Source organism: Salarias fasciatus, chromosome 20 (assembly GCF_902148845.1).
Source record: "Salarias fasciatus chromosome 20, fSalaFa1.1, whole genome shotgun sequence".
Taxonomy (NCBI): Eukaryota; Metazoa; Chordata; class Actinopteri; order Blenniiformes; family Blenniidae; genus Salarias; species Salarias fasciatus.
Genome location: NC_043764.1, coordinates 1596283 through 1621282, shown reverse-complemented (window position 1 = coordinate 1621282; position 25000 = coordinate 1596283). Strand labels below are relative to the sequence as shown.

Below are 25000 nucleotides of genomic sequence, written 5' to 3'. Positions count from 1 at the left end.
AACCCAGCGGAACCCGCAGCGCCGGGCCGGGTTCTGCTGGTTCTACCTTTCCGACCCGCGGGATGTAGGGCTTGGCGTTCGGCAAAACGTCACTCAGACCTGCAGCGGAGGACAGAAGCCGGACCTCAGTCCACCACTAGAACCACACCGAGAACACAGCGCAGTGCAGCGCAGGCTGTGTGTGTGTGTGTGTGTGTGTGTGTGTGTGTGTGTGTGTGTGTGTGTGTGTGTGTACTGACCTACGTGCCACAGAGGCAGGATCACCGGGTTGAGGGAACACTCTGCTATCAGCCGACCGACGCCTTCACACACAGAGCAGAGCGGTGTGAACACGCACGCACACGCACACGCACACGCACACACACACACACACGCACACACACACACACACGCCCCTCACCCCACTTCAGGCGGATGAACTCCTCGGTCATGTTGACTTTGCCTGTTGGGACGAGACGTTGGTGACTTGATTAGATCTGACAGCCGAACCGGTCCACTAGTCACAGTCAGTCACAGGCACCGGTCTGTCGGGGACGCACTGATGGAAAGATCCAGCTGAGGCACGACCCGGAGTCCTGCTGTCCCCCGTCAGAGGAGACATGACCCCTGCTGTGACAGAGACGCAGCAGACTTTGAAGCTCTCTAGAACAAAGGAGAGGAACTTCTTCCCCCCGCAGGAGGCCAGAACCATGACGGTCCCACAGAGCCTCAAAATGGCTGCCCTCCTCCATGTGCTCAGAACAAAGAAACCAGATAAGGGTGCAATACCACCGTCCCACCTCACGAGGGCGCTGGTGAGGCTCCTCCCCAGAGCAGAGGAGGGAGGACCCAGATCACCGTCCGATTGGCCAAGCAGACCCTGGGGGCGGGAGCTCCGCCCGCCAGTCAAACAGAGTCACCAGAGGCGCCATCTTTAGTTCAAGTTAAAGGCGCTATCCGCGATTTTAATTTAACCACGACGAGAAAAATGCTTCTGACATCATGTACTAGCAAGTCCATGCTACACTTCTGTGAGAAAAAAAAAAAAAAAAAAATCACACATTGATCAGCGTGTTTTGGATATCTGGCCCCGCAAAGCGCTGCCTGAGGATTTAGCGTGACGACCTCTCTGCTCCGTGGGGGGGGGGGGGCGGAGCCAGGCCGTCTGCAGCACGTGCACGACACCGGTAAACAGACCAGCATGGAAGCCGAAGGAGCATCAAGCTACTGTCTGCATTGAACACGTAGCGACAAGGTAACATCTGGCTGACCTGAGACGAAGCGGCCGTTTATTTTGAACAAAAAACAGTCGAAGCGGCTTCTGCTGTTTCCTCCGGAGGATTGTGCACGCGTATGGGATGTGCATGTAGCGTCGTGCACGCTGGGTGGGAGCAGAGCGGAGGGGGAGTGGGAGGGTTTTCTCAACGTGAGGAACCAGTCAGAGAGCTCGGGGGCGGAGCCAACATTTCAAACTGAAGTCAGGGCTCAGAATCAGGGACAGCTCCTTTAAGTTTCTGTCTCGGCAGGACGAGCGCAGCGCGTCTCTCCCACGGACTAAACCCGGTACCGAACTGACCCGCTGGTCGGGACGTTTCGGGACCAGCTCCCCTCCTTCACCAGTGAACGGCAGGACGGCAGGGACTCCCCCGGAGTGGACCGAAGACCCCGTCAGGACCGCACCGCTACAGCTCCCGTGACTCAGAGCTCCTCCGTTCTCCTCCCCCCGCTGCCGACCAAGAACCAACTGAGGGCCCGGACCGGAGAACCGGACGCCTCTTTCCCTCCACGTGGACCCCTCCAAGAGCCCAGGGTTCTGTTGGACCCAACAGAACCCGAGCGAGATCAGAGCGACGGCTTTGATCGCCCCACCGAACACCTCATCAACGGACAGGACCCCTCATCAGAGGTTCCTGGGCAGACCAGACGGTGGTGACGATTCATGCTTGTGTGTTTTTATTGTGAACCAGGACTGAAGCCGTTCATGATATACGCACTGTTGTTTCCTTTCTTCATCTCTCTCTCTTTCTCCTCGTGCGCTCCCGTGCACACGCTCCCGTGCACACGCTTCCTCCTCACAGATCAGACCCAAGACGCCGGCTCGCCCTGCGTCTGTGGTGTGAGATATGAAGACAGCCTCGTCTTCCTCCGCCTTTCCTCTTTACTAACCCGAGAGTAGTGAGTTGAACCAGCGCGGTCGACCTCGAGTCCAGAGCACGACCGCGCGTCAGGCGCTCCCTCACCGCGCCTCTCTCTCTCTCCATATCTCTCTCTCTCTCCATATCTCTCTCTCTCTCTTACTCCGCCCCTCCCCGCTACCCCTCCCTGGGAAGCCGGACAGAGACCGTCGCCCCCAATGACGTATACAGAACGAGACGCTCGCCGCCCTGAGAGGCGGCAAATCGCAGCTGACTTCCGGTAGTGGCATAAAGCGGATTCAGAGCGGGATCCAGCACGGTGTGTGACTTTGTGTTTGGTGATTTACCAAGATACAGTAAACCTCTGTGTTGGAATCAAGTCACAATGCTGGAGACACGTTGTGAACACCAAGCCAGGAGCCCCAGACCAGCACTGGAGGGTTCTTCAGGGACTGCAGCGGAGCCGGTTCTCCTCAGGAGAGCCAGTTAGCATGGCTCCACCCCTTGCGCCTGTGTCTCACTCTGACCGGGTGACAAGGCTGATTCTGTCATCAGGAAATCTGTGTAAACGAAGTAGAAATCTGTTTGAGAAGGTGAAGCGGTGTTTCCTGCAGGAAAAAAGTTTGGCCGGGGGGAGCGTGTGGTATCGCTGCTAACAGCTAATGCTGCTAACGGCTAACGCTGCTAACGGCTAACGCTGCTAACGGCTAACGCTGCGGTGTTCAACTGTCAGAGAGTTTTTTTTTTTTTTTTTTTTTTATCTCCTCTGAAACAGAAGTCACAAAGACAAGTGTGTCCTGCGACTACGGAATGTGCAATCAATATGTCACTGTGTGCATTTTTTCATTTACTGTGAATAAACTTTTAATTTTTATTGCAGTTACTGTGTTTCATGCTTTCATTTTTTCCATTTCTTGTCTTCCTTTGGCTGTTTCACTCAGTCTATTGTAATTATTCTAGAAATGAGTGTCCGTTGTATTCAATGGACCCCACTGCTTAAATTGACGTCATTTTTTATTACACTACTTTATTTCTTACATTTTACTGTGAAAAACCTCTGTGTATGTTAAGGTATTCAGTTCAGTTCAGTTCTTTATTGAGCATTAAAGCATCATTACAGAAATATATTACAGAAATACTGTGCATGTTCTGACTGCAAGAATTACTCATCCAGAGACTTTTTATGGCCATTTTTGTGGGAGGAAAAGAGCAACCACTCCCAGGTCTGTGGGTCTGAGCAGCTGTGAAAGACCTACTGAATCATTTGAATTGGAGAAAATTGTTTAAAACATTAACTTTCATATTTGGCATTGTTTCTGTTTTGGCAGAAACTTTATTGATTTCAATCAGCAGTTAAGGGACCGTCTACAACTTAAAAGACGCTGCAACAGTGAAGACAAACGCCATGTCCAATAAATTTGATCGGACGCAAATGAAGGTTGTGGTGATTATGGTGACGCTGCAGTGAATCCCAGTGGTGGGATTATGTTTTTTTTTTTTTTTTAGTTTTTTTTTTTTTGGTGTTTGTCTTCACTGTTGCAGCGTCTTGTAAGTTGTAGACGGTCCCTGAACCCCACAGCAGGACCGGCTGCTGACAGAAATCAATATTGTTTCTGCTGCTTGATAGACACATACTTTTAATAAAAGTTTAAGAGTTATTGAGACCGAAAGTCCGTATCTGTCAACATGCTTAGTTTTTTCTTGTCTGTGAGGCTAAACAGCGCTGTGGTCGCCATGACAACGTGCCTCGGACAGAGATTTTACTGTCTGCTGACAGTCAAAGCCATAACATAACACATATTGTCCCATCAGTGACGACCAGCAGCCTTGAAGTCTGTATTGACCCTGGATTACTTGGCGCCCACAGCTTCCTGCCCCTACCGGAAGTCAGCGCCGATTTGCCATGGCGCCGCTGCTGTCCGCCGAGCAGCGAGCGGTCTAGCATCGATATACGTCATTGGTCGCCCCGCTCTCAGTCCGTTCGCGGAGCCCAGACCCGGGACTCCGAGAGACTCCCCCGCCCCCCCCCCCCCCCCCTCTCTCTCTCTACGCCATGCGGACATCCTCGTGCCACTCGTCAGCGATCCGGACACTCACGAACACCCGAGCGTGACCCGAGTCACGCCTTGAGTGACTCAGGATCGACTCCTCCTGTCGCTTCGGGTGGCCGCTCCGACACACACACACACACACACACACACACCCACGCTCCGAACGGGTTAACACCTCCTCCTCCTCCTCCTCGTGCATCTCCAGACGTGCGCACACGCACGCCCGCACACACACACTGCTTGCAAGTTTTGAATGTTCTGTTTTGTTGATCATGTGTTGATTAGTGATAGACATTGTTAATAGACGCTCATTAACTGAACTGGACGATTCACTCTTGTGTGTTTTGTGACAAATGTCCTGGTTGTAACAGTCGATGCTCGCTCTCACGCCTTCCCTGATGATTTAACGGTGTTTATCCAAAGATGAACCACCAGCTTAAATTATCTTTCCATCTGTGAGACTGAAAATTGGTAATGAAGGTTCCTCTGACGAGGTGGTGCCCCGGAATGATCAATTAAATAACCCACAGGTTTATTTAATGCATAATTCACAACTTCCCTCAGCTCATTTTCTGTAATTTACCCATTTCCAGTAATTGGTCATTTGTGGCATTATTGATTAATTAATAACACCTTGTTAATCAATAAGTTCATGGTTAAATCACTCTGTGGTCTACTCCATTCCCAAATAGCTGATTATTTAACATTATTAACGAATAAATAACCGTTTATTCTGATTAATAATAGTTGATGTTGGGTTAAATTACTTGGTGCTTCACTTTAAATAGTTTATTACGCCGTAATTGATTGTTATTAGTGATCCACTGTTAATGACCTGCAATTATTAATTGGTAAATCAAAATTTACTCAAATTAATAAGTAACTAAATTACCTAAAGTAATCCATTACTTCCAGTAATCAATACTTTAGCAATTTATACCCAATTACCAATCGTAAACCCCAACAGCTCCAGTTAGTTACAGTTGCAGTTAGTTACAGGTACCGGTCCAGTTTGTTACAGTGGCCTTGTCCACATGTTCCCGAGACTCCTCCTATAACGGGGTTCTGGGGTCCAGCGGACTGGAAAGGTTCATAGAACCCCTGAGGATCCGCTTCACGCGGACCGGATCGTGTTCCTGATCCGACTGATCCATAATCCGCTCCGTGTCTCAGACAGAACCCGACAGCGGAGCGGGTTGAACGGGGTTCTGCCAGGTGTCCCTCTACAGAGTGACATGATGGCGTGACAGGAAACAGGAAGTAGCAAACAGGAAACAGGAAGTAGGAAAGTCAAAAACCAGCAGAACTGGACGGTGGCTGAGAAACACTAACAAAAACCCTGAGAGAACAAACCCTGGAAGAGAGAGGGAGCCAGTTGTTGAAAGAGCTCGGTGGTAGACTACCAGCGGACCGCCGCCCGGTGTGACGGATTAATGAGTTGCCATGGTAACAAGTGACGGTTCCTGTAAACACCTGCTGGAAGCGGCAGATGTTAGAATCGGGGAGGGGGAGGTTTTACCTTCGGGGAAGATGTGGACCCACTCTCCTCTGTTCAGCTTCTCCAGGATGAAGTCCATCCCCTTCTGATAGACCCCGTCCCCTGAAAGAGACACGGGTCCTTCAGAGGTCCAGATCGGAGTCCAGGACCATAGTCCAGACCGGAGCCGGCTTACCTCTGCAGACCGGGACACACTTCCCCCTGCTGAAGAACTTGGAGTGCAGCTCTCTGGTGAAGCAGATGTCCGACGCCGCCGGAGTCCTGATTCGCCGCCACACAAGAACCCGGTTAGCCAGAGCAGAACCAGATCCAGAACCATCAGGAGTCCAGGAACCGACCGGACCGAGACGCCAAACTCACCAGCGCATCTTGTTAAAGGTCCACAGCTGGCCGAACTTCAACACACCTAGAGGGGCAAAGGTCAAACAGCCAGAACCAACAGTTGGAAACCAACAGTCAGAACCAACAGTCAGAACCAACAGTCAGAACCAGCTCAGGTGAAGAAACAGCTGTTGCCCCGTTTCCATGGCGACGGGTCGAGGCTAAACAGCTGTCTGTTGGCTCAAGATGCATGTTTGCAGAGAATTCAAGTTTCTTTTCGGAATCAAATTTTCACATCTGGTAAAAAAAAAACAAAATCTGAATTAAAAAAATCCATCGCAGTGAAAATCTGGAAAAACACAGGGGACCGAAGATGAAATATAAAAATGACTCAAGCAAGCCGATATTATCCAAAAGAAGTTTTTTCATGCACTAAAAGTCATATTCGAGCTGCTCATATGTATTGACTGAATGAATGTTTTCATGAATGCTTCGAGTGATTATTCCAATTTATTTGCATTTTCATCACATTTATTTGTTTCTTTAATTAATTTTTATACCTTATTTGTTTGTGTTGTTTAACTTTCACATTGTTTCTCCACATTACACATTTCATTTCATCTGACATTTTATTTACATCATTATTAACGCTGTGTTCTGTTAATTTCCATTATTTCCGATGGAACGTTTCGTCCTGGCATATTTTTTTTTTCCTGTCTCATTATGTAAATGAGGGGGCGGGGTTTCAAGGTGTGTCTTGGGGTTAGATCCTCGCTCATTGGCCAAATGCCAAAGCAAGGTGGGACCGCCAAAGCCGCTTTCAAAAAGTTGCACCTGTGGCGAGCAGACCCCCAAAACACGAGTTCTGCTTCTTCACTGGAGAACGTGGTGGAACGGAACCGTGCTGCAGAACCAATGACCCCACTGAACCGAGGGAGTCTGTGACAGAAATGACCTGGAACTGTGACCTGGACATAAGAACCCGTTCTAACAGCAGAACCTCTCCAGGTGGACCTTGTCCGGTCCAGACCACCTCTGCTTCTGGGCTCGTCATGAGGATCTGACACAGATCCAGAACGGTTCCGTCACACCACCGACCGCCACAAGCAGCACCACAACAAGCGAGACGTGCACGTGACCTTTGCCGTGCATGTGTCCTCACCCCAGATGAGCGGGTCGTCCATGCAGGACTGGTGATTGGACAGCGTGATGAGGGGCGTGTCCGGCGGCCGGCGGTCCACCAGGTCCAGCAGCGCCTGCCGGTTGTGGACCGTCAGACAGTTGACGTACTCTGAGGAGGAACCGGGAGAACGAGGTGATCCCCGGAGAACACGCAGAACAGGGGGACGGGGAACAGGGGGCGGGACTCACTGGTCCAGACGTAGGCGTAGGACCCCACCAGGCCCAGGACCAGCGAGCTGGACAGCCTCCAGGCCGCAGCAGGGCATTGTGGGAACGGCCACCTGACGTCCAGGGGCATGGCGGCACCCGGCGGAACACTGAGCACACAGGGAGAACATGAGTACACACACACACACACACACACACACACACACACACGCACACAGACTGAACTTCATCAGCAGCAGACCCAGTGACTGAAAACAGAGGACGTCTATTTTTAATGGTGACAGACTGAAAACTACCAGAGGACACACAACAGCACAACAAAGACACACAACACGACAACAACAAGCATGAGGACACACAGCATGATTAAAAACAGGCATAAAGACACAAATGTCTTTCTGCGGAAAAGACCAGAGTGACGCATAAAAACCACCAGAGGAACCAAGGAGGCTGTGAAAAGCTGCGAACCAACCAGACACACAACGTTCAGCTGAACACGGAGCAGGACCCGGGACTGAGGACGTGAAGGAGAACACCCCCCCCCCCCCCCCCCCCGGCAGTGTGTGTGAAAGTGTGAGTTTGTGCATCGACCTGTCAGCGGTTCACTTGTCAGTCAGTAAAACTACACAACCGGCGCTCCAAACAACAACAAATACACAACAACACGCACACCTCCCCGCGCGACGCTCCCGGAAACAGTCCTGCACGTGAAAACAGCCCGCAGCGGGACGGAGGACACACAAACCCGACGATTTATCCACCTTTCTCCTTCTGATGGTCAGCGACCCCGGAAGTGAAGGCGGCGCACTGCATCATGGGTAATGCAGTCCCAAGTGGCGCCGTCTTTCGACGCCACGATGCTAAATTTGAGGGAATAAAACGGATTTATGTCGCTTTTCTTTGTTTTCTCTGAACGCGAGTGAGATCAGTAAACCAGGAAACAGCCAGTGCTTCATCAAACTGGGATTCAGGAGGATTTTAACCCGACTGTAGAACCGTGGCATTCTGGGTAATGTATGCTGAAAAGTAGGACAAAGGTCAAAGGACACACGTGAGGCACTTCATGGTGGATGAACCCCACCTTTTAGATTTTTTAGATTTTATGTCGGTCATAGTATATAATGAACAGAAGTACAGAAACACACATGTATATCTGGTGAACATGTTATCAGACCGAAAAGGTTTCGGGCTGAAGCCGAAGCTTATTTAGCCCCCTTTACCTCACCGCCATATGGAGAAACAGAAACATACAAAAGTCGAACCAAACACAACAGTCCAGATGGAGGGTGACAGAGGGAGTCAAAAAAAAGTTTTTTTTTTCTCCTTATCACCCCCCCCCCCCTCCCACCCACGCCTTTATTCTTTTTCCTGTCCCTTTTTATTTACTTATTAAATTATTTTTTTCTTTATCTTTCTTTTCCTTTCCTTCCTTCCCTTTTTCTACTCTCTCTCCCCTTCTTTTCCCTTTCCTTTCCCTGTCCTCTCTTTTTTCCATTCCAATTTTCCTCCTTTTTCTTCGTCCTTCTCACCCTTTATGAGACGCTAAGAATGGTATTAACAATAAATAACGAACAGAGACAGATTACGAAACACAAGACAGACAAAAATAATACAAAAAATAAACAAATTAATTGATAGATTGATAAAAGAAAAGAACAACAGAAGTTTAGTTTGGTTATGAGTTTTGTGAAGTATGGACTGGGAGGTTTGTTTGCTCCCTCACTGTAATGTATTTGTCAATGACCCTTATTTTGTATCATTTTTGGAATTTATTCAGCGAGTTTGCTGTTTTTAGTTCCTCGTCTGGAGCGTTCCCTTTGACAGAAGTAGTGTTTCCTCTGGTGTTTGTTCTTCTTTTTTTTTTTTTTATTGAACATTGCGTTGCCCCTCAGATTATACCTGGTCTCTCTTTGCTTGAACAGCTCCTGCATTCTGGGAGGATATTATGGGATGCTTTATACATTATCACTGCTGTGATTAAGTTTGTTAAGTCTTCTAATGTAAGTAGTCGGTTTTTAATGAAAAGTGGATTTGTTGGTGCGTGATAGCCGCTATGATTGACAATTCTTATTGCTTTTTTTTTGTGATATGAAAATCGGTTGGACTATAGATTCATATGTGTGCCCCCACACTTCCACACAGTATGTTAGATATGGTAATAATAGGGAGCAGTATAGGGTATGGAGTGATTTTTGATTTCGATATTTTTCTTCTTAAGTGGTCAATATGGGCCTTCCAATTTAGTTTGTTATCGATTATGACGCCTAGAAATTTTGTTTGGTTAACTTGTTCGATGGCTCTATCGTTAATGGATAGCTTTTATCGGAATTTTGATCATTTTGTTACCAAATAAAATGAAGGTTTTTTTTTTTTATTTCTATTTAATGATTTATATCAAAGCACTTTTTAAAGAATTTTAAGATCATTTTCTACTGCATGCAAGAGCTGTTCAAGATCTGGACCGGAGGTATAAAGGCTTGTATCATCAGCAAATAGGACACAGGTAACATTTTGCAGAGCATCACAGATATCATTTATATACAGTATGAAAAGCTTGGGGCCAAGAACAGAGCCTTGTGGGACACCATATGTAACCTGTTGAGTCTCAGAATCTGCTCCATTTAGATGCACATATTGCTTTCTATCAGTGAGGCAGCTTTTTATCCATGCAAGGGCGGTACCCCGTACCCCATATCTGTTCATTTTGTTGAGTAGTGTCTCGTGATGGATGTATCAAATGCTTTTCGGAGGTCTATGAACACTCCGACGGTGAAGTCTGACTTGTCCGTTGCATTTGAAATGCTCTCAATGAGTTCAATTACAGCCAGTGTTCATTTACAGCGCTAATAAAGATGGAGTGCGGGTCCATGTTGATCAATCTTTCATCCAGACCATGCTTATCTCTGGGCTCCACTATCTCGTTTGCAAGATTCGGTCCTACATTCACAAAGTAGTCATTAAATGCGTTTGCCATCTCTTCAGGTCTGTCTCGTGTTGTGTTGTTCTTATTAATGACACTTGGGAGTTCTGTTTTACCGGTGCTCTTCTTGATTATGTAGTTAAGTGTTTTCCAGGTACCTTGAACGTTACTTTTGTGTTGATCCAGTATCTTGTAATAATAGTCCTTTTTACTTTTTCTAATAATGTTGGTGAGCTTGTTTTTATACTTCTTGTATCTAGTGTCTGACTCCTTGTTTCTGTCCTATAAGAAGTTTTTATAGAGTTGATTTTTCTTTTTGCAAGCATTTATTATTCCTTTGGTCATCCAAGGCTTGTCATGTATTTGATGATTTTTGTGGGAAATCTTTTTGAGGGGACAATGTTTATCATAGAACATCATCAATACCCTTAAAAAGGCATTAGGAGCCTGGTTTGGCTCAGTGGCCGAGTCGACGTCGTCCCAGGTCTGTTTTTGAAGGTCCTCTCTGAGTACATCGGTTGCATCAGGAGTCCTTAAAGGGTAACTCCTGGTTTTTTGACACCTGGACTTTATTTCTAGGTGTGTCATGTTCATATACTCACTCAGACAAACATGGTGCAGCTCGGAGTCCTTCACAAGTTATTTAGATCCAACCGATTTAGCGGGGGGCTTCAGCGCGGGACGTAATCTCTGCAAAGTCGCTCATTTCGACTATATTTTTTCATCCATTGCCAGTGTTATCCCCCCCCCCCCCGACAGCAGAGAGCACCAACTGAAACCTCCCCCTGCCTGCAGGATCACACAACACAACACACACATCTGGAGGTAAGACTTTATTCACAGCAGCAGCAGCAGCAGCAGCAGCAGACTCGTCCTCAGGCCAATAAATACTGATACTTTTACAAAAGTCACAAAGTCCTTCACAAAAAGTGGGTATATCACAGATGAGGTGGTTCCTGTGCGTTGATGCTGGACCACAGAGTGGGAGGAAAATCTTCATCACAAAAATATATTATTAAAAAAAAGTTACATTCAATGTCAAAGGTCAAAGTACACTTGAGATGAAACCAGGAGAGAGACGAGAAGCCTGTTCACCAGCCGGGAGCCAGAAGGTTCAAACCCCTCAGAGCGAACTCGAAGCCCAGGAAGCAGGCCTGGGGAGGGGGCGGGGGGGGCGGGGGGGTTATTACATGTACTCAGATGTGACCGGAAAGAGGTTGCTGGTTGAATTCTCACTGCATTTGCTGGAAAAGCTCTGAGGAAGACGGCGTTGAAGCCTTTATAGAGCGCCGTGGGTCCTTCGTCCCTCAGCAGCGTCTTCAGGACGTCCAGCAGACCTCTGTAGGTCCCGTCTGCAGCTGGACACACACACACACACACACACACACACACACACACACACACACACACACACACACACACACACACACAGCGTGAGCAGGCACAGGCAGAACATGCAGACTCCAGGAAGCTTCTACTCTTCCTCACTCAGCAGATGCTGCCCTGTGGCTTCACTCCAGGAAGCCACGCTGCAGAAACAACACCAAGGTTACCACGGTAATCACAACACCACTGCTTCACCACGGTAACTGCATCACCACGGCTTCACCACAGCTACCGCATCACCACAGTAACCACTTCACCCCGGTAACCGCTTCACTACCACATCTCCAAGGTAACCGCATCACCATGGTAACCACTTCACCCCAGTAACTGCTTCACCCCGGTAACTGCATCACCACGGTAACCGCTTCACTACCACATCACCACGGTAACCGTACCACCACGTTAACCGCTTCACCATAGTAACCGCATCACCATGGTAACCGCTTCACTACCGCATCACCATGGTAACCGCTTCACTACCGCATCACCACGGTAACCGCTTCACCACAGTAACCGCTTCACCACGGTAACCACACAGTAACATAGTACTAAGCTTTACTTCTTATTGTCTCATGCTAGCTGTTGCCAAAGCTGTCCGTCCCTGGGAGAGGGATCCCTCCAGACTGTGGTTCTCCCCAAGATCTCTTCTTCTCCCACTGGGTTTCTGGAGGTTTTTCTTGCCGGATGTGAGGGTCTAAGGCGGTGGTTGCTTCGTTTTGTCTCGTTACTGTGAATTTGATATATTAACATTATGCTTAGTCTCTGTTTTTATTTTTACCGACCAATGTAACATCTTGAAGCCTCTGAGGCAGCTGCTGTTGTGATACTGGGCTGTACAAAAATAAATTGATTGATTGATTGATTGATTGATTGATCACCACGGAAACTGCTTCACCACAGAAACTGCTTCACCACGGTAACCGCATCACCACGGTAACTGCATCACCACGGTAACTGCTTTACCAGAGTAACTGCATCACCACGGTAACCGCATCACCATGGAAACCGCTTCACCACGGTAACCGCTTTACCAGAGTAACTGCATCACCACAGTAACCGCTTCACCACGGTAACCACATCACTACGGTAACCGCATCACCATGGAAACCGCTTCACCACGGTAACCGCTTCACCACAGTAACTGCATCACCACGGTAACCGCTTCACCACGGTAACCGCTGCTCACCGGTCTGGAAGTTGGACTTGAGGACGTCTGGAGGAAGGGCGATGGTCCAGTTCAAGATTCCCGCCACGCCGCCGGCCAGGAGGATCTTGGGAGTGCTGAGCTGAGACACACTGAGGACAGAGACACACCGATTCAAAGTTCAACGTTCACCATCACCCCCTGGCTCGGGTGATCACCGTCACCGTGGCGACCGACCTCTGGCCCTCCGGGGTCAGCAGGTTCTTCAGGTAATCGTAGGTCAGGAAGTAGAGGCCGTTAGAGGGAACGTCTGCGAGAGAGCACAACCATGAGGACCCGCACACACACACACACATGCAGGCAGGCACGCACACGCACGCACGCACGCACAAACACACACACACACACACACCTCTGATGAGCGTGAGGACCGTCCCCCTGTACACGCTGCGGACGCCCTGCTCCCTGTACAGCTGGACGGCGCAGTCCACCGGCCCGGCGTACTTGGACCCGCCGCTGCTGGACTGGACCTGGAACACGCAGAACCTTCAGCTGGGTCCCTGGACTCTCTGGTTCTCATCCTGTGACGCAACACGGTGTCCGTGGCCGGACGTTCTAAAACAGAACGTCACAGGAAGGACAGAACCGGAGCGGTTCCACCGTCCAGACCGGATCCTGAACGATCACCACCGAAGAACCGACACGCTGAGAGGAAATCAGGAACAGAACGTTTTTGCACATTCTTTGGCAACGTTTCAGTTTCAGCCCGCTGAGTCTGGAACGCCTGGAACCACGAAAACCAGATGTACCGGAGAACCCGGAACCAGGCCACACCTGCAGAACAGATGTCCACGTCCCCGAGGACGGCTTCAGCTGCCGAGAGAACCCGATTACACAAGACGGAACAGGAGAACCGAGGGACATGGAGGACCAGGGGAACGGGGGGAACCGGAGGAACTAAGAGAACCGGGAGAACTGGAGGTTCTGATCAGGACTTTGCTTCTTGCGTTCTGACAGAACGGCAGCAGAGACGTTCCCGTTCCGGATCTGCCTGTTCTCCACACTGCGGCGATACAGACAGAACAGAACCACCTGTTCTTCAGGAACATCCTGGTTCCTCAAACACAGACGGGTTCTGGCGGAACGCTTCAAGAACCTTCTGGCTAAACGGTCACAGAACGGGAGAACAGACCAGGATAACATCGTCTGTTCTGCTTGTTTTCCCATCATGCACCTGTTGAAAAGAACATTAGTGCTCAGAGAACACAGAGGAGATGCAGGGTTCTAATCAGAACCAGAACCTTACCTGGAGTAAACATTTGATCCGTTCTCCTGGAGCCACGATCACCGTGGTGAAAACTCCGGCCAGACAGCCGGACAGGAAGATCTGAGAGTGTCTGCACACAGCGGAACACAGCGGAACACAGTGGAACTCAGCGGAACACAGCGGAACTCAGCGGAACTCAGCGGAACACAGTGGAACTCAGCGGAACTCAGTGGAACTCAGCGGAACTCAGTGGAACTCAGCGGAACACAGTGGAACTCAGTGGAACTCAGCGGAACACAGTGGAACTCAGCGGAACTCAGCGGAACACAGTGGAACTCAGTGGAACTCAGCGGAACTCAGCGGAACTCAGCGGAACTCAGCGGAACTCAGCGGAACACAGCGGAACACAGTGGAACTCAGTGGAACTCAGCGGAACACAGCGGAACACAGTGGAACTCAGCGGAACTCAGCGGAACACAGCGGAACACAGCGGAACTCAGCGGAACTCAGCGGAACTCAGCGGAACTCAGCAGGAAACAACGGAATACAGAAGAATGGAACATAACGGAGCAGAACTGGTTTAGGTTGTAGGGATCAGGGTTTGAGGGTCAAGGTTCAGAGGTCAGGGGTCAGGATTCAGGGGTCAGGGTTCAGGGTTCAGGGGTCATGGTTCAGGGGTCAGGGGTCAAGCCTTCTCACTGCTCAGCCGTCTATAATCACTGACACTGAACAGGTTTGAGTGTTTTCAGGCTTCGTTTCCACGACGACGCTTCAGATGAAAATGCCTCGTTTTTCAATTTCATTCCAGAAAAGATTCAGTTTCTAATGAAACGTTCCGACAGACAGGAAGTGACGTTTGTTCACAGAACAAATCACAACGTTCTGCACAGACCGAGGGTTCAACGCCACAGGTTGATCAGGAGAACGTTCTGCTAAAAGGTTCCTCAAACAAAAGAGTTTTCAGCTTCTCTTTGAGAGTCGACAAGTTCAGCTGTTCAGAGAGACGAGAGGCTCAAGGGCCTGAAAGGACCAGTCTCCGGGGATTCAAACCAACAACCTGAAAGGCTGGAGCGCTGACGTGAGGAAGAGGAGGAAGAGCAGGAGGAAGAGCCCATCAGTGTCACATTCTGACTCTAAAAGGAGGAGGAGCTTCAGGAGGAGGTGTGAGGGGGGCGTGGCCTCCAGTGAGCCAATGACTGACAAGGGGTGTGTGTGTGTGTGTGTGTGTGTGTGTGTGTGTGTGTGTGTGTGTACACAGACATAAATAGAGGAGCATTCCAGGTATTACAAACACAAACAAATGTTTCTGTTATGTGACGACTTCTGAAGGTCACACCGTGTGTGTGTGTGTGTGTGTGTGTGTGTGTGTGTGTGTGTGTGTGTGTTTAAAATCATTTTAACACTTTTCTCACTTGATCATTCTCTTGAATGTTTCAGATCATTACTTGATTTTCATTCTTGAGTTTTTTAACGAAACATTTAAAATTTTCTTCCTCGCCGACTCAACGGACACGTTCATCCATCCATCCATCCATCCATCCATCCATCCATCCATCCATTCATCCATCCATCCATCCATTCATCCATCCATCCATCCATCCATCCATCCATCCATCCATCCATTCTTTCATTCCTGTTTGATTTAACCCAAATGAACATTTCTAAACTCAGATCCATATTCTGTTAACGTCTCATTCATCCAGTTCAGACAGAAAGACTTTCTGCTTCCGCTGGTTCCACTTCATATTCACGACTGTTTATATTCACGACTGTGTTTTTGATGTTTGCGGCTGTTGTGGCTGATGTGTCTCATCATCTGTTCTCGTTATGGTGAACATTACATTAATCAGAAAACTTTGGATCTCTCTCTCTCTCTCTCTCCCCCTCTCTCTCTTTCCATATCTCTCCCCCCTCTCTCTCTCCCCCCTCTCTCTCTCAGTCTCTCTCTCCCCCCCCTCTCTCTCCCTCTCTCTCTTTCCATATCTCTCTCCCCCCTCCCCCCCTCTCTCTCAGTCTCTCTCTCTCTCTCAGTCTCTCTCTCTCAGCCCCCCCCCCCCCTCACGTCAGTGATTGGCTGGGGTCCGGCTGCTGCAGCTGTTTTCCTAAACCGAAGCCGAAGAAGCTGATGGCCATCATGGGGGCCACGCCGGCCAGGGGGGCCGCCATGCCCCTGTAGAGGCCCCGGAGGCCCTGAGGAGAGAGGTCAGGAGGTCACACCACGGGATAAACATACACTCGGCATGACTGTAGCACGACTGTAGTGGAAACACGCTGCAAACAGCAGACTCACCTCTTTGGAGACAGTCTTCCTGAAACAGTCGTACATTCCGGTGTAAACGACGCGCTGAGCAGCTTTAGGCTGCGTCTGGAGCCTGACCTGCAACGCAGGCACGGGGTCAAAGGTCAGTTCTCATGAACACCGCGGAACCTCGGCTCTCTTAGAGCCCGTCAGAACGTCAGCCGCTTCAAGTGAAAACAAACTTTCCTGGAGTTTAGTGAGTCCACGTGTGTTTCCACGGCAACGGAGCGCAGAGACACTGCAGCCCGCCGGGAGAACGGCCCGGTTCCCCGGTTCCGCCCCGCCGGGAGAACGGCCCGGTTCCCCGGTTCCGCCCCGCCGGGAGAACGGCCCGGTTCCCCGGTTCCGCCCCGCCGGGAGAACGGCCCGGTTCCCCGGTTCCGCCCCGCCGGGAGAACGGCCCGGTTCCCCGGTTCCGCCCTGCTGGGAGAACGGCCCGGTTCCCCGGTTCCGCCCCGCCGGGAGAACGGCCCGGTTCCCCGGTTCTGTTGTGGTCGTGTAAACGTGAAACTTTCCTGGAACCAAAACTGAAAAACCACCGGACCCGGACTGTGATCAGCTTCCTGGTGGAACTCTGGGAGTCACCTCAAGTCTGAACCGAGAACCAGGGTCCAGCGCTGGAACAGCAGCCCAGTCTGGGGGAACCCTGCAGAACCAGGGTCCAGCGCTGGAACAGCAGCCCAGTCTGGGGGAACCCTGCAGAACCAGGGTCCAGCGCTGGAACAGCAGCCCAGTCTGGGGGAACCCTGCAGAACCAGGGTCCAGGGCTGGGCCTGCAGCAGCAGGGAGTTCCCGCCGTGCTGCCGGCTGATAACAGACCGTTAACTGACTGACGGTCCAGACGCTGCTGAGTCCAGAGGAGGAGGTTCTGCGCTGGAACCTGATCTCAGCTCAGCTCCTTTCTTCTTCTCCTGTTTTCATTGAGCTGTTTAGTTTTCAGCTGAAGTGTTTTGATCCGTGTGTGTGTGTGTGTGTGTGTGTGTGTGTGTGTGTGTGTGTGTGTGTGTGAGCTGCGGGCAGGCTGCTCTTCTTACTTTCTTTCTCTGAAAACTTAAAAATAGACTCACGGGCTGCAGTGCACGCTCGCGCGCACGCGGAGCGACTTTTTAAGCTGATTTATCAATAATCTCCTCCGAGTCTTCCGGTGAGAACCGAGCAGAAACAAGCAGCGCTGGAGTTACCCCCCCTCACCCCGGGGACCGGGACCGGCACCGGCACCGGGACCGGGTCCCCCCCGGCTCTCACCTTGATGGTGTCCAGCGGGTGTCCCGCCAGCAGCAGGCAGGCCCCCGCCGCCCCCCCCGCCAGGAAGTTCTTCAGCGGAGACACTCGGAGCTCCTCTCCCATCGCGAAGCCTGCAGGAGTCTGAGGTCTGCCGGGACCGGGGGGGGGGCCGTAGGGAGGAGGAGCCGGGGGAGGCCGGCAGGGACCAGCAGGGACCAGCAGGGGCCAGCAGGGGCCAGCAGGGGGCGCTGGCCGCCTGCTGGCTCCTCAGCTTCAGTGACTCTGAAGCTTCTGAAGAGAATCTGAACGAAGCTTTGAGTCCGAATGTGAAACTTTATTGATAAAAGATCCAGAAACAAACCGTCAACCTCCGGACTGCAAGACATTTATTTATTCATCACAGATCCAGGATTTCAAGTCTTCATTCAGTAAAACACTGAAACCGAACCGATCCCTCCTGGATCTTCTGTTGAAAAGAGCAAGGAAGTTACCATGGTAACCCGGGTCACAGGCGTTACCATGGTAACCGGGTGTCATTGAGGCTGCTGTGGCAACCGGGGGAGCCATTGATGTTACCATAGTAACCTGGTGAGTCACTGAGGTTACCATGGTGACCAGGATCCTTCAGGTCCCCATAGCGACCGGGATCACTGAGGTTACCATGGTAATCGGGGGAGTCACTGAGGTTACCATGGTAATCGGGGGAGTCACTGAGGTTACCATGGTAATCGGGGGAGTCACTGAGGTTACCATGGTAATCGGGGGAGTCACTGAGGTTACCATGTCAGGCCAGTCGGACTGAAGCACAGTAGCGCCGTCAGTCTGAGGACGGTCACATGACCCGCTGAGTCCGGAACCTCCGAGTTCTCGGTTCCAGCGTCAGCAGAGCGCCGAGTGGACGAGTCGCCGTGGCGACGGGCAGGCAGAGGGAGCGCTTCTCGTTTTAATGAACACACACGAAGCCTTCAGGAACTCACATCCGATTGGCTCTGTAACCAGGAAGTAGACGTCGAGCCCCGCCCACCGGGCCAAGACGCTGGCCACATGCAGTCTGACAGGAATCAAGTGTCGCCGACTCCAGGGTCGTTTTAAAAACTTTATTTTAATCAAACAACAAAACCTGCAACAGATGAAATCTTCAACAGGAGGAACAGAAACAGGAGCATCAGGTCCGCTTCAGGCCGGGACGAGTCCAGAATGAAAACTGTGAGGTCAGGAGGTCATCTCTGAGAGGGGGAGGGGGAGGGGGTGGAGGAGGAGGAGGAGTGAGCCTCTCGGTACTGCTGGCTCCACGTCTGAGGGTCCTGCTGGTGGAGCTACACACACACACACACACACGCACACGCACGCACACGCACGCACACGCACGCACACGCACACGCACACACCAGTTAAGTGAAGAAGGTCTGTCTCCTCCTCCACCTTTCAGTGAATGTGAGCTCAAACCAGCCAATCACAGATCTTCCCTTCGTGACATCATGGGGGAAACCCCGCCCTCTGGAGGTAGAGCTCCGCCTTCCTGATGTACTAGCAGTAGCTAGCAGTAGCTAGCAGTAGCTAGCAGGAGTCAAACCAGCCCTCTTCCGGCCGAGCCGAGCCGGGCCGAGCCGGGCGCTGCTCCTGGTCACCACTCAGTAGAACGTGACTCAGAGCAGGACCTGCCGAGAGGCTGGCTCGGCGACTGTACGCGGCTCACAATGCGGTGCGCCGTAAATATGGAAAGAGTTTATAGAAAAGCCGCTCACTGAGGGCGAGGTCAATCCGGGGCCTCGCGGAGCAGAAAACACGCTAAGTTACTGCCTCATGAGGATGTTGACAAAACGACTCTAATATTAAAGGGACTCATTATTTTGGCGGTTTCATTCATTTAGATCACAATCGCATTATTGGTCTGAAAAATCACAACGCTCCCGACGCTCTAAACACTCCCCAGGCGGAGTTAGGCCCCGCCCCCTCACCTCGCCCATGAAGCTGAGGATTCTGGGTTTGGACACCTCGTACTCGGCGCGCTGACCCCAGCCGAACTCGAACTCCACCGGGTCCGTGTGCGGGATGCGGATGTACTCCAGGTACCTACACACACACACGCACGCACGCACGCACACGCACACACACACAGAAGCTTAAAGAACCGGCTCAGACCAGCAGGGCCCTGCTGCTCCGCTGCGGGCCTCCTGTCGGAGAGGTCAGAGGTCAGAGGCTCTGGCTGTGGAGCTCTGCAGGACCGACTCTCCTCTGCTGTGCGGTGTGGTATAAACCAGAGCCCGCCTCTGAGCACTGGCTCTGAACACACCAGGGAATCGAACCGCCGACCCCCGGAGCACAGCAGCACTGCACAGACAGCTGAGCTACGTGACGGGGAGGAGGGGGCGGAGCCAGCGGTGACCTCTCACCTCTGACGGACGAACTCCTCGGTCAGCAGCTTCCTGACGTCTCCGAACTCTTCATGTTTCTCTCTGCAGAGATTCACGTCTTAGAAGGTCTGACATGTTCGGCGTTCTCCTGACCGGCGTTCCACTGCTGCGCCGTACGGCACGGCGTTCTCACCGGGGATCGATCCGCAGCTTCTTCAGCGTGCTCCAGACGACGTCTGCAAGACAGCACAGGTTGGTTCTGCCGCCAGAACCCAGGAGAACGCAGAACCCGAGCACTCACTCTCCCTGGCCACGCCCCCTTTCATGAAGATCAGGCCCAGGACGACGAACAGCAGTCCCGTCTTGGGATTGGTGGAGCTGCCGGGGGAGGGGCTTCAGTCAGCACAGCGGTTCTCCGGAGAACGGCGGCGGCGCCGCGCGGCTCCTGGGTTACCTGCTGGGCGGCGCGGCGGCGCTCGGCTCCAGGCTGTTGATCAGGATGTACAGGTGGTTCTTCTGCTCGATCTCCACCAGCTTCAGGCCGAAGACCTGCAGGGCGGAGGACAGACCGGGTCTCCACAAACCCCCCGGGACCCGCCGGGACCTCCACAGAACCAGAACCACAACCAGAACCCGCTCACCTGCTGGAACGTGGCCGCCGCCCTCCTCATGACCTCCGGGTAGATGTTCCGCTGCTCCTTCAGGACGTGTTTGACGATGTCTGCAGGCGGAGGACAGACGGAGGACAGGCGGAGGACAGGCGGAGGACAGGCGGAGGACAGACGGAGGACAGGCGGAGGACAGGCGGAGGACAGGCGGAGGACAGACGGAGGACAGGCGGAGGACAGGCGGAGGACAGGCGGAGGACAGGCGGAGGACAGGCGGAGGACAAGTGGAGGACAGGCGGAGGACAGGCGGAGGACAGACGGAGGACAGGCGGAGGACAGGCGGAGGACAGGCGGAGGACAGACGGAGGACAGGCGGAGGACAGGCGGAGGACAGGCGGAGGACAGGCGGAGGACAGACGGAGGGAGGACAGACGGAGGACGGACAGGCGGAGGACAGACGGAGGACAGACGGAGGACAGGCGGAGGACAGACGGAGGACAGGCGGAGGACAGGCGGAGGACAGGCGGAGGACAGACGGAGGACAGGCGGAGGACAGGCGGAGGACAGGCGGAGGACAGACGGAGGGAGGACAGATGGAGGACGGACAGGCGGAGGACAGGCGGAGGACAGGCGGAGGACAGACGGAGGACAGACGGAGGACAAGTGGAGGACAGGCGGAGGACAGGCGGAGGACAGACGGAGGACAAGTGGAGGACAGACGGAGGACAGACGGAGGACAGACGGAGGACAGATGGAGGACAAGTGGAGGACAGACGGAGGACAGGTGGTCTGAGCGGAGACACTGAGACTCCTCGCCATCTCAGTGTCTCGGTGTCATCGTCAGGACTGCCGTAGTCCACTAGTCCCGCTCAGACCAGGATCCAGTCTCTCAGACCAATCAGCTGCTTCCTCCTAACGACCAGATCAGAGACCAGAGAAGAAGAACCTCCCTGATCCTGGTTCAACAGGGAGACCAGGGGGGACAGAACCCAGATCACCTCCCCAGGGGGTCTGCAGGTCTACAGTGGTCTGGAGGTCTACAGTGGTCTGGGGGTCTACAGTGGTCTGGAGGTCTACAGAAACCTGGTCTACAGTGGTCTGCAGGTCTACAGTGGTCTGCAGGTCTACAGTGGTCTGGAGGTTTACCTGCTCGCCGGATAGCAAACTTCTTCTGGTCTTTTACCAGGAAATACTGGACGACCTCAGCAGTCTGAAACACACACACACACACACACACACACACACACACACACACACACACACACACACACACAGTGACTGGAGGTCATCCACTGTCTGACACCTCACAGTCGGTCCAGTCGTCCAGGTCTTCCTGGGTCTGTCCCGGTCTCCCCGGGTCTCCCCGGTACCTTCTGCTCCAGCTGGCCGGGCGCCAGGCTCTCCATCCCTCTGAGGACCTGCGAGCTGCTGGGCAGGGTGAAGGTCTGGTCGTCCTCGTCCTCCGGCGCAGCCTGGGAACCCGACGGCCTCTGCAGGACCAGAGCAGCTTCAGACTGGAGGGGAACCATTTGATCCAGAACACCTCCAGCGTGCTACGGGAGCGTCACAGACCGCTGCGGTGTTATGAACAGTTCGGTCCCCTGAACAAACAGGAGCTTACTTTGGCCTGAGAGGACGTCTGGGCGCCGGACAGCCGCTTCCTCTGCGCCATGGCGGCACCTCGTCCGACTGCAACAGCGGAACAACACGGTCGCCTGGAGAGCTCGGCTGCTAAAGAACCAACTGATTCCGTTTTCAGAGGGAAGCGACGGACACGGAAGCGCGCGAGCGAGCGGTCCTAAACCCAGGAAGCAGGTCTGAAACACCACAACCCGTCCGCAGAAGACACGCGACAGCACGCCGCGCGAGGCCACCGGCGGACAAACGAACAAAAACACTCACTCTGACCGAACAGAAGGTCCCCTCAGCGCTCAACTTCCCGCTGCCGCGATGTTTGGGCGCACGTTAGTGACGTACTGTGACGTAACCCCGGACGCATGCGTGTTACGTCGATGACGTCTAAACGTCCAATCCATTGTGTTAATTCGGGGGCCAAGCCACGGATGGCCAGGGAACGCGTTCCCAGGACCAGCTGTGCTGGGAACCCTATTGTAATTGTTTTAAATTCATTAATTTATTCTAACTCGTGGACTGTCTCGTTTTGTGTTTTTGTCAAATCATGTGTCATTTTGAAAGCTCGTGCTTCATTTAGTCATTGCTGTGGGGATTTGGTGGTTATTTACTGTCGTGTTCTTGTTACATGTTTGGTCTCTGGTCTGAGGCGTGTGTGTCTTCACCACTGCTTTTTCATGGTGACTCATTTGTGAGTCACTTCATGTTTATTTCATTGTTTTTTTTTAATACATTTCCATTTGCTCTGGACTCATCATGTGGAACAGTTTGTGTTTTTAGGTCGTTTCTCATTGAATGTGGTGTTTGGAGTGGTTTATTGAGATCGTTTGGTGACTCCAGTATTCCTTTAAATGGATGCTTTTTGTCATCGTTGTGACTTTGCGTCTCATTTCTTCATCGTTTGTCTCATTGTGTTTGTCCTTTGTTGATTACATTATGTCATTATGTCCTTCGATGCCTGACTTGGATATTTTGTAATTGTTTTCTCCTTTACTTGAAGAAGTATTTGACTCAGTCCGTTTTTCTTTTCGCCTCACCTTTCAGTCAATTTGTGGTAAAAAATTTATAAAAGTCTTTAAACTGATGACATCTTATCTAATTCAGTGTGTTCTAACTTGTCTTCTTTTTTCCCCTTTAGGTTCTAATTGAATGATTTCTGGTCTGTTTTAGTGTTAAGTTTGGATATTTTGGGATGTTTTGCCTCCTTGGGAAACTTGCCTTTTCCCACTGTTTTATTTAATTCTATGTGAATTGTTGTTTTGTTTCTGTCCTTTGTGTCTTCATCGTTGGGTTTTTTGTCTCCTAGTCTTGTTTCTTTTCTAAATGTTTGTCATTTGGTTATTTTCATTCAGTCCTTTACACCTTTTCGACTTTGATTTTTCTTTGTGTGTTATTGGGGAATTTCTGTGCTTCACTGTGTCATGTTGTGTCTTTTCTGGTCTCATTTTGCAGGTTTCGTCCTGTCTGCCCTGGAACGTTTCCGGCGCTGTGATCAGGCTGTTCGGGGTCAGTTCAAGCCGTTCTCACCTCAGTCATTCACAAACCATCGAACTGAAGACACAGCCGGCACGCCGGGTTTCCACTTTCATTTTATTGCTCGGACATAAAGGTAGAAGTTATTTTTATGGAACCAAAGGAACTCCTGTTGACACAAGCGACAGAACAAACACTGACGCTGTTGTGTGTCGTTTTTATTGACAGTAAAATAAAAGACTCCTGAGATGTTTTCTCCCAAAAATACTATAAATCTGCATCAAGAAACAGCATCAGACGATCAGCTGGCCCACAGCTCTGGTTACCGTGGTGACCTGAGAAATCCCGGTCACCACGGTAACCTGAAGAGTCCTGGTTACCAAGGTAACCTGAAGATTCCTGGTTACCACGGTAACCTGAAGAGTCCTGGTTACCACGGTAACCTAAAGAGTCCTGGTCACCACGGTAACCTGAAAAGGTCTGGTGACCACGGTAACCTGAGGACTCCTGGTTACCACGGTAACCTGAGGAGTCCCGGTTGCCACGGTAACCTGAGGAGTCCTGGTTACCACGGTAACCTGAGGAGTCCTGGTTACCATGGTACCTGAAGAGTCCTGGTCACCGACCAATCAGGTCACTGGAATTCCTGGACCTCCTCAAAGTTTTCAGGTGATTCTGAAAAGTTGTAAAAGGTTTAGAAATGTATGAAATTCCAGGGTACCGGTCTGAACTCAATTCAGCATGACAATCAAACAGAATAACAACGTTTTACAACCGACAGCAAAGCTCCCTGAGGAAAAAGATCTGGAAGTGGAGATAAAATTTTAAAACGATAAAAATTATAAGAATTCACGTCAATTGGAAAGAAAGAGTTCACGATCTGCCAGATGCTAACATCTGATCACCTCATCTGACGTTTCTGGAGCCTGGAGTCAGCTGTGAAAACATCTGTTTCCTGATGCAGAGAAACCAAACAGATCTGACGACAGCGAGCGGGACGCTGCCGTACGGCTAGCAGGACGCCGCCGTACGGCTAGCAGGAGGCACGCTGTGGCGTCGGGCAGTTAGCGGGAAACGTGCTGCTGGCGTCCTGATGCGTGGAAACAGGAAGTAGAGTACTGTCTGTCCTTCATGTTGCGGAGCGCTCCGCCCCACGCCGCCCTGCTCTCGCCCCGCTCCACTGCGGCGTCCGGGAGCTTTACTCGCCGCCGCGGCGGTGGGTCCTGGGTCCTGCGGTGGGATGCGGCGCCTCCCGGCAGGGGTCCATCGGGACGGCCCCCTGCTGTCAGATGTGATCCGGAACTGTCTGCAGGGCCTCCGACGGGTCGCGATCCACATCCACGTTCTGACAGACAAACG

At 51.6% G+C, this 25000-nt stretch overlaps 4 protein-coding genes across 7 annotated transcripts in view; all 4 read right to left on the bottom strand.

The window, feature by feature from the left end:
• The window catches only part of tafazzin (tafazzin, phospholipid-lysophospholipid transacylase), an 8623-nt gene extending 490 nt beyond the window's left edge, over window positions 1–8133 (bottom strand). The window contains exons 1-9 of one of the 2 annotated variants that reach the window (XM_030119242.1): window positions 8096–8133; window positions 7356–7483; window positions 7147–7275; window positions 6024–6069; window positions 5839–5924; window positions 5685–5765; window positions 401–442; window positions 240–302; window positions 47–99 (exon numbers count right to left, since the gene is read on the bottom strand). In XM_030119242.1, coding sequence (XP_029975102.1) covers window positions 47–99; window positions 240–302; window positions 401–442; window positions 5685–5765; window positions 5839–5924; window positions 6024–6069; window positions 7147–7275; window positions 7356–7464 — 609 coding nt within the window. In that variant the 5' untranslated portion in view covers window positions 7465–7483; window positions 8096–8133. Of the gene's footprint in view, window positions 1–46; window positions 100–239; window positions 303–400; window positions 443–5684; window positions 5766–5838; window positions 5925–6023; window positions 6070–7146; window positions 7276–7355; window positions 7484–8004 lie in introns of both variants that reach the window. The other variant, XM_030119243.1, reaches the window with a different exon arrangement.
• A 3190-nt stretch (window positions 8134–11323) lies between these two features.
• LOC115408460 (mitochondrial carnitine/acylcarnitine carrier protein) lies at window positions 11324–17726 on the bottom strand. Its single transcript, XM_030119240.1, has 9 exons — window positions 17596–17726; window positions 16342–16428; window positions 16114–16241; window positions 14091–14181; window positions 13197–13314; window positions 13022–13094; window positions 12827–12936; window positions 11491–11612; window positions 11324–11408 (listed from the first exon to the last, which is right to left on the bottom strand). Exons 1-9 carry the CDS (start codon window positions 17695–17697, stop codon window positions 11346–11348), a joined length of 894 nt encoding a protein of 297 aa, XP_029975100.1. The 5' UTR covers window positions 17698–17726; the 3' UTR covers window positions 11324–11345.
• A 931-nt stretch (window positions 17727–18657) lies between these two features.
• On the bottom strand, window positions 18658–22528 carry ndnl2 (necdin-like 2). Its single transcript, XM_030119241.1, has 11 exons — window positions 22439–22528; window positions 22158–22225; window positions 21907–22026; window positions 21683–21746; window positions 20570–20649; window positions 20383–20477; window positions 20230–20306; window positions 20122–20164; window positions 19968–20030; window positions 19533–19647; window positions 18658–18890 (listed from the first exon to the last, which is right to left on the bottom strand). Exons 2-11 carry the CDS (start codon window positions 22206–22208, stop codon window positions 18795–18797), a joined length of 804 nt encoding a protein of 267 aa, XP_029975101.1. The 5' UTR covers window positions 22209–22225; window positions 22439–22528; the 3' UTR covers window positions 18658–18794.
• Window positions 22529–23745: 1217 nt separating this feature from the next.
• Window positions 23746–25000, bottom strand: part of LOC115408451 (6-phosphofructo-2-kinase/fructose-2,6-bisphosphatase-like) — a 15974-nt gene continuing 14719 nt past the window's right edge. For all 3 annotated transcript variants that reach the window (XM_030119229.1, XM_030119230.1, XM_030119228.1), the window contains exon 14: window positions 23746–24986. In XM_030119229.1, the coding sequence (XP_029975089.1) occupies window positions 24927–24986 (60 nt within the window). In that variant the 3' untranslated portion in view covers window positions 23746–24926. The remainder of the gene's footprint in view (window positions 24987–25000) is intronic.

Bases quoted from the DNA above. Each gene is read 5' to 3' on its own strand.
- LOC115408460 (XM_030119240.1), bottom strand. From the start codon at position 17,697: ATGGGAGAGGAGCTCCGAGTGTCTCCGCTGAAGAACTTCCTGGCGGGG. The intron at 16,429-17,595 runs GTGAGAGCCGGG...CCTGCGTTGCAG, and splicing joins ACCCGCTGGACACCATCAAG to GTCAGGCTCCAGACGCAGCC. The intron at 11,613-12,826 runs GTGAGCAGCGGT...GTGTGTGTCCAG, and splicing joins CAAGTCCAACTTCCAGACCG to CTGCAGACGGGACCTACAGA.
- ndnl2 (XM_030119241.1), bottom strand. From the start codon at position 22,208: ATGGCGCAGAGGAAGCGGCTGTCCGGCGCCCAGACGTCCTCTCAGGCC. The intron at 20,478-20,569 runs GTGAGCGGGTTC...TCCGCCCTGCAG, and splicing joins CGGCGGCCACGTTCCAGCAG to GTCTTCGGCCTGAAGCTGGT. The intron at 20,165-20,229 runs GTGAGTGCTCGG...GCTGTCTTGCAG, and splicing joins AGGGGGCGTGGCCAGGGAGA to ACGTCGTCTGGAGCACGCTG.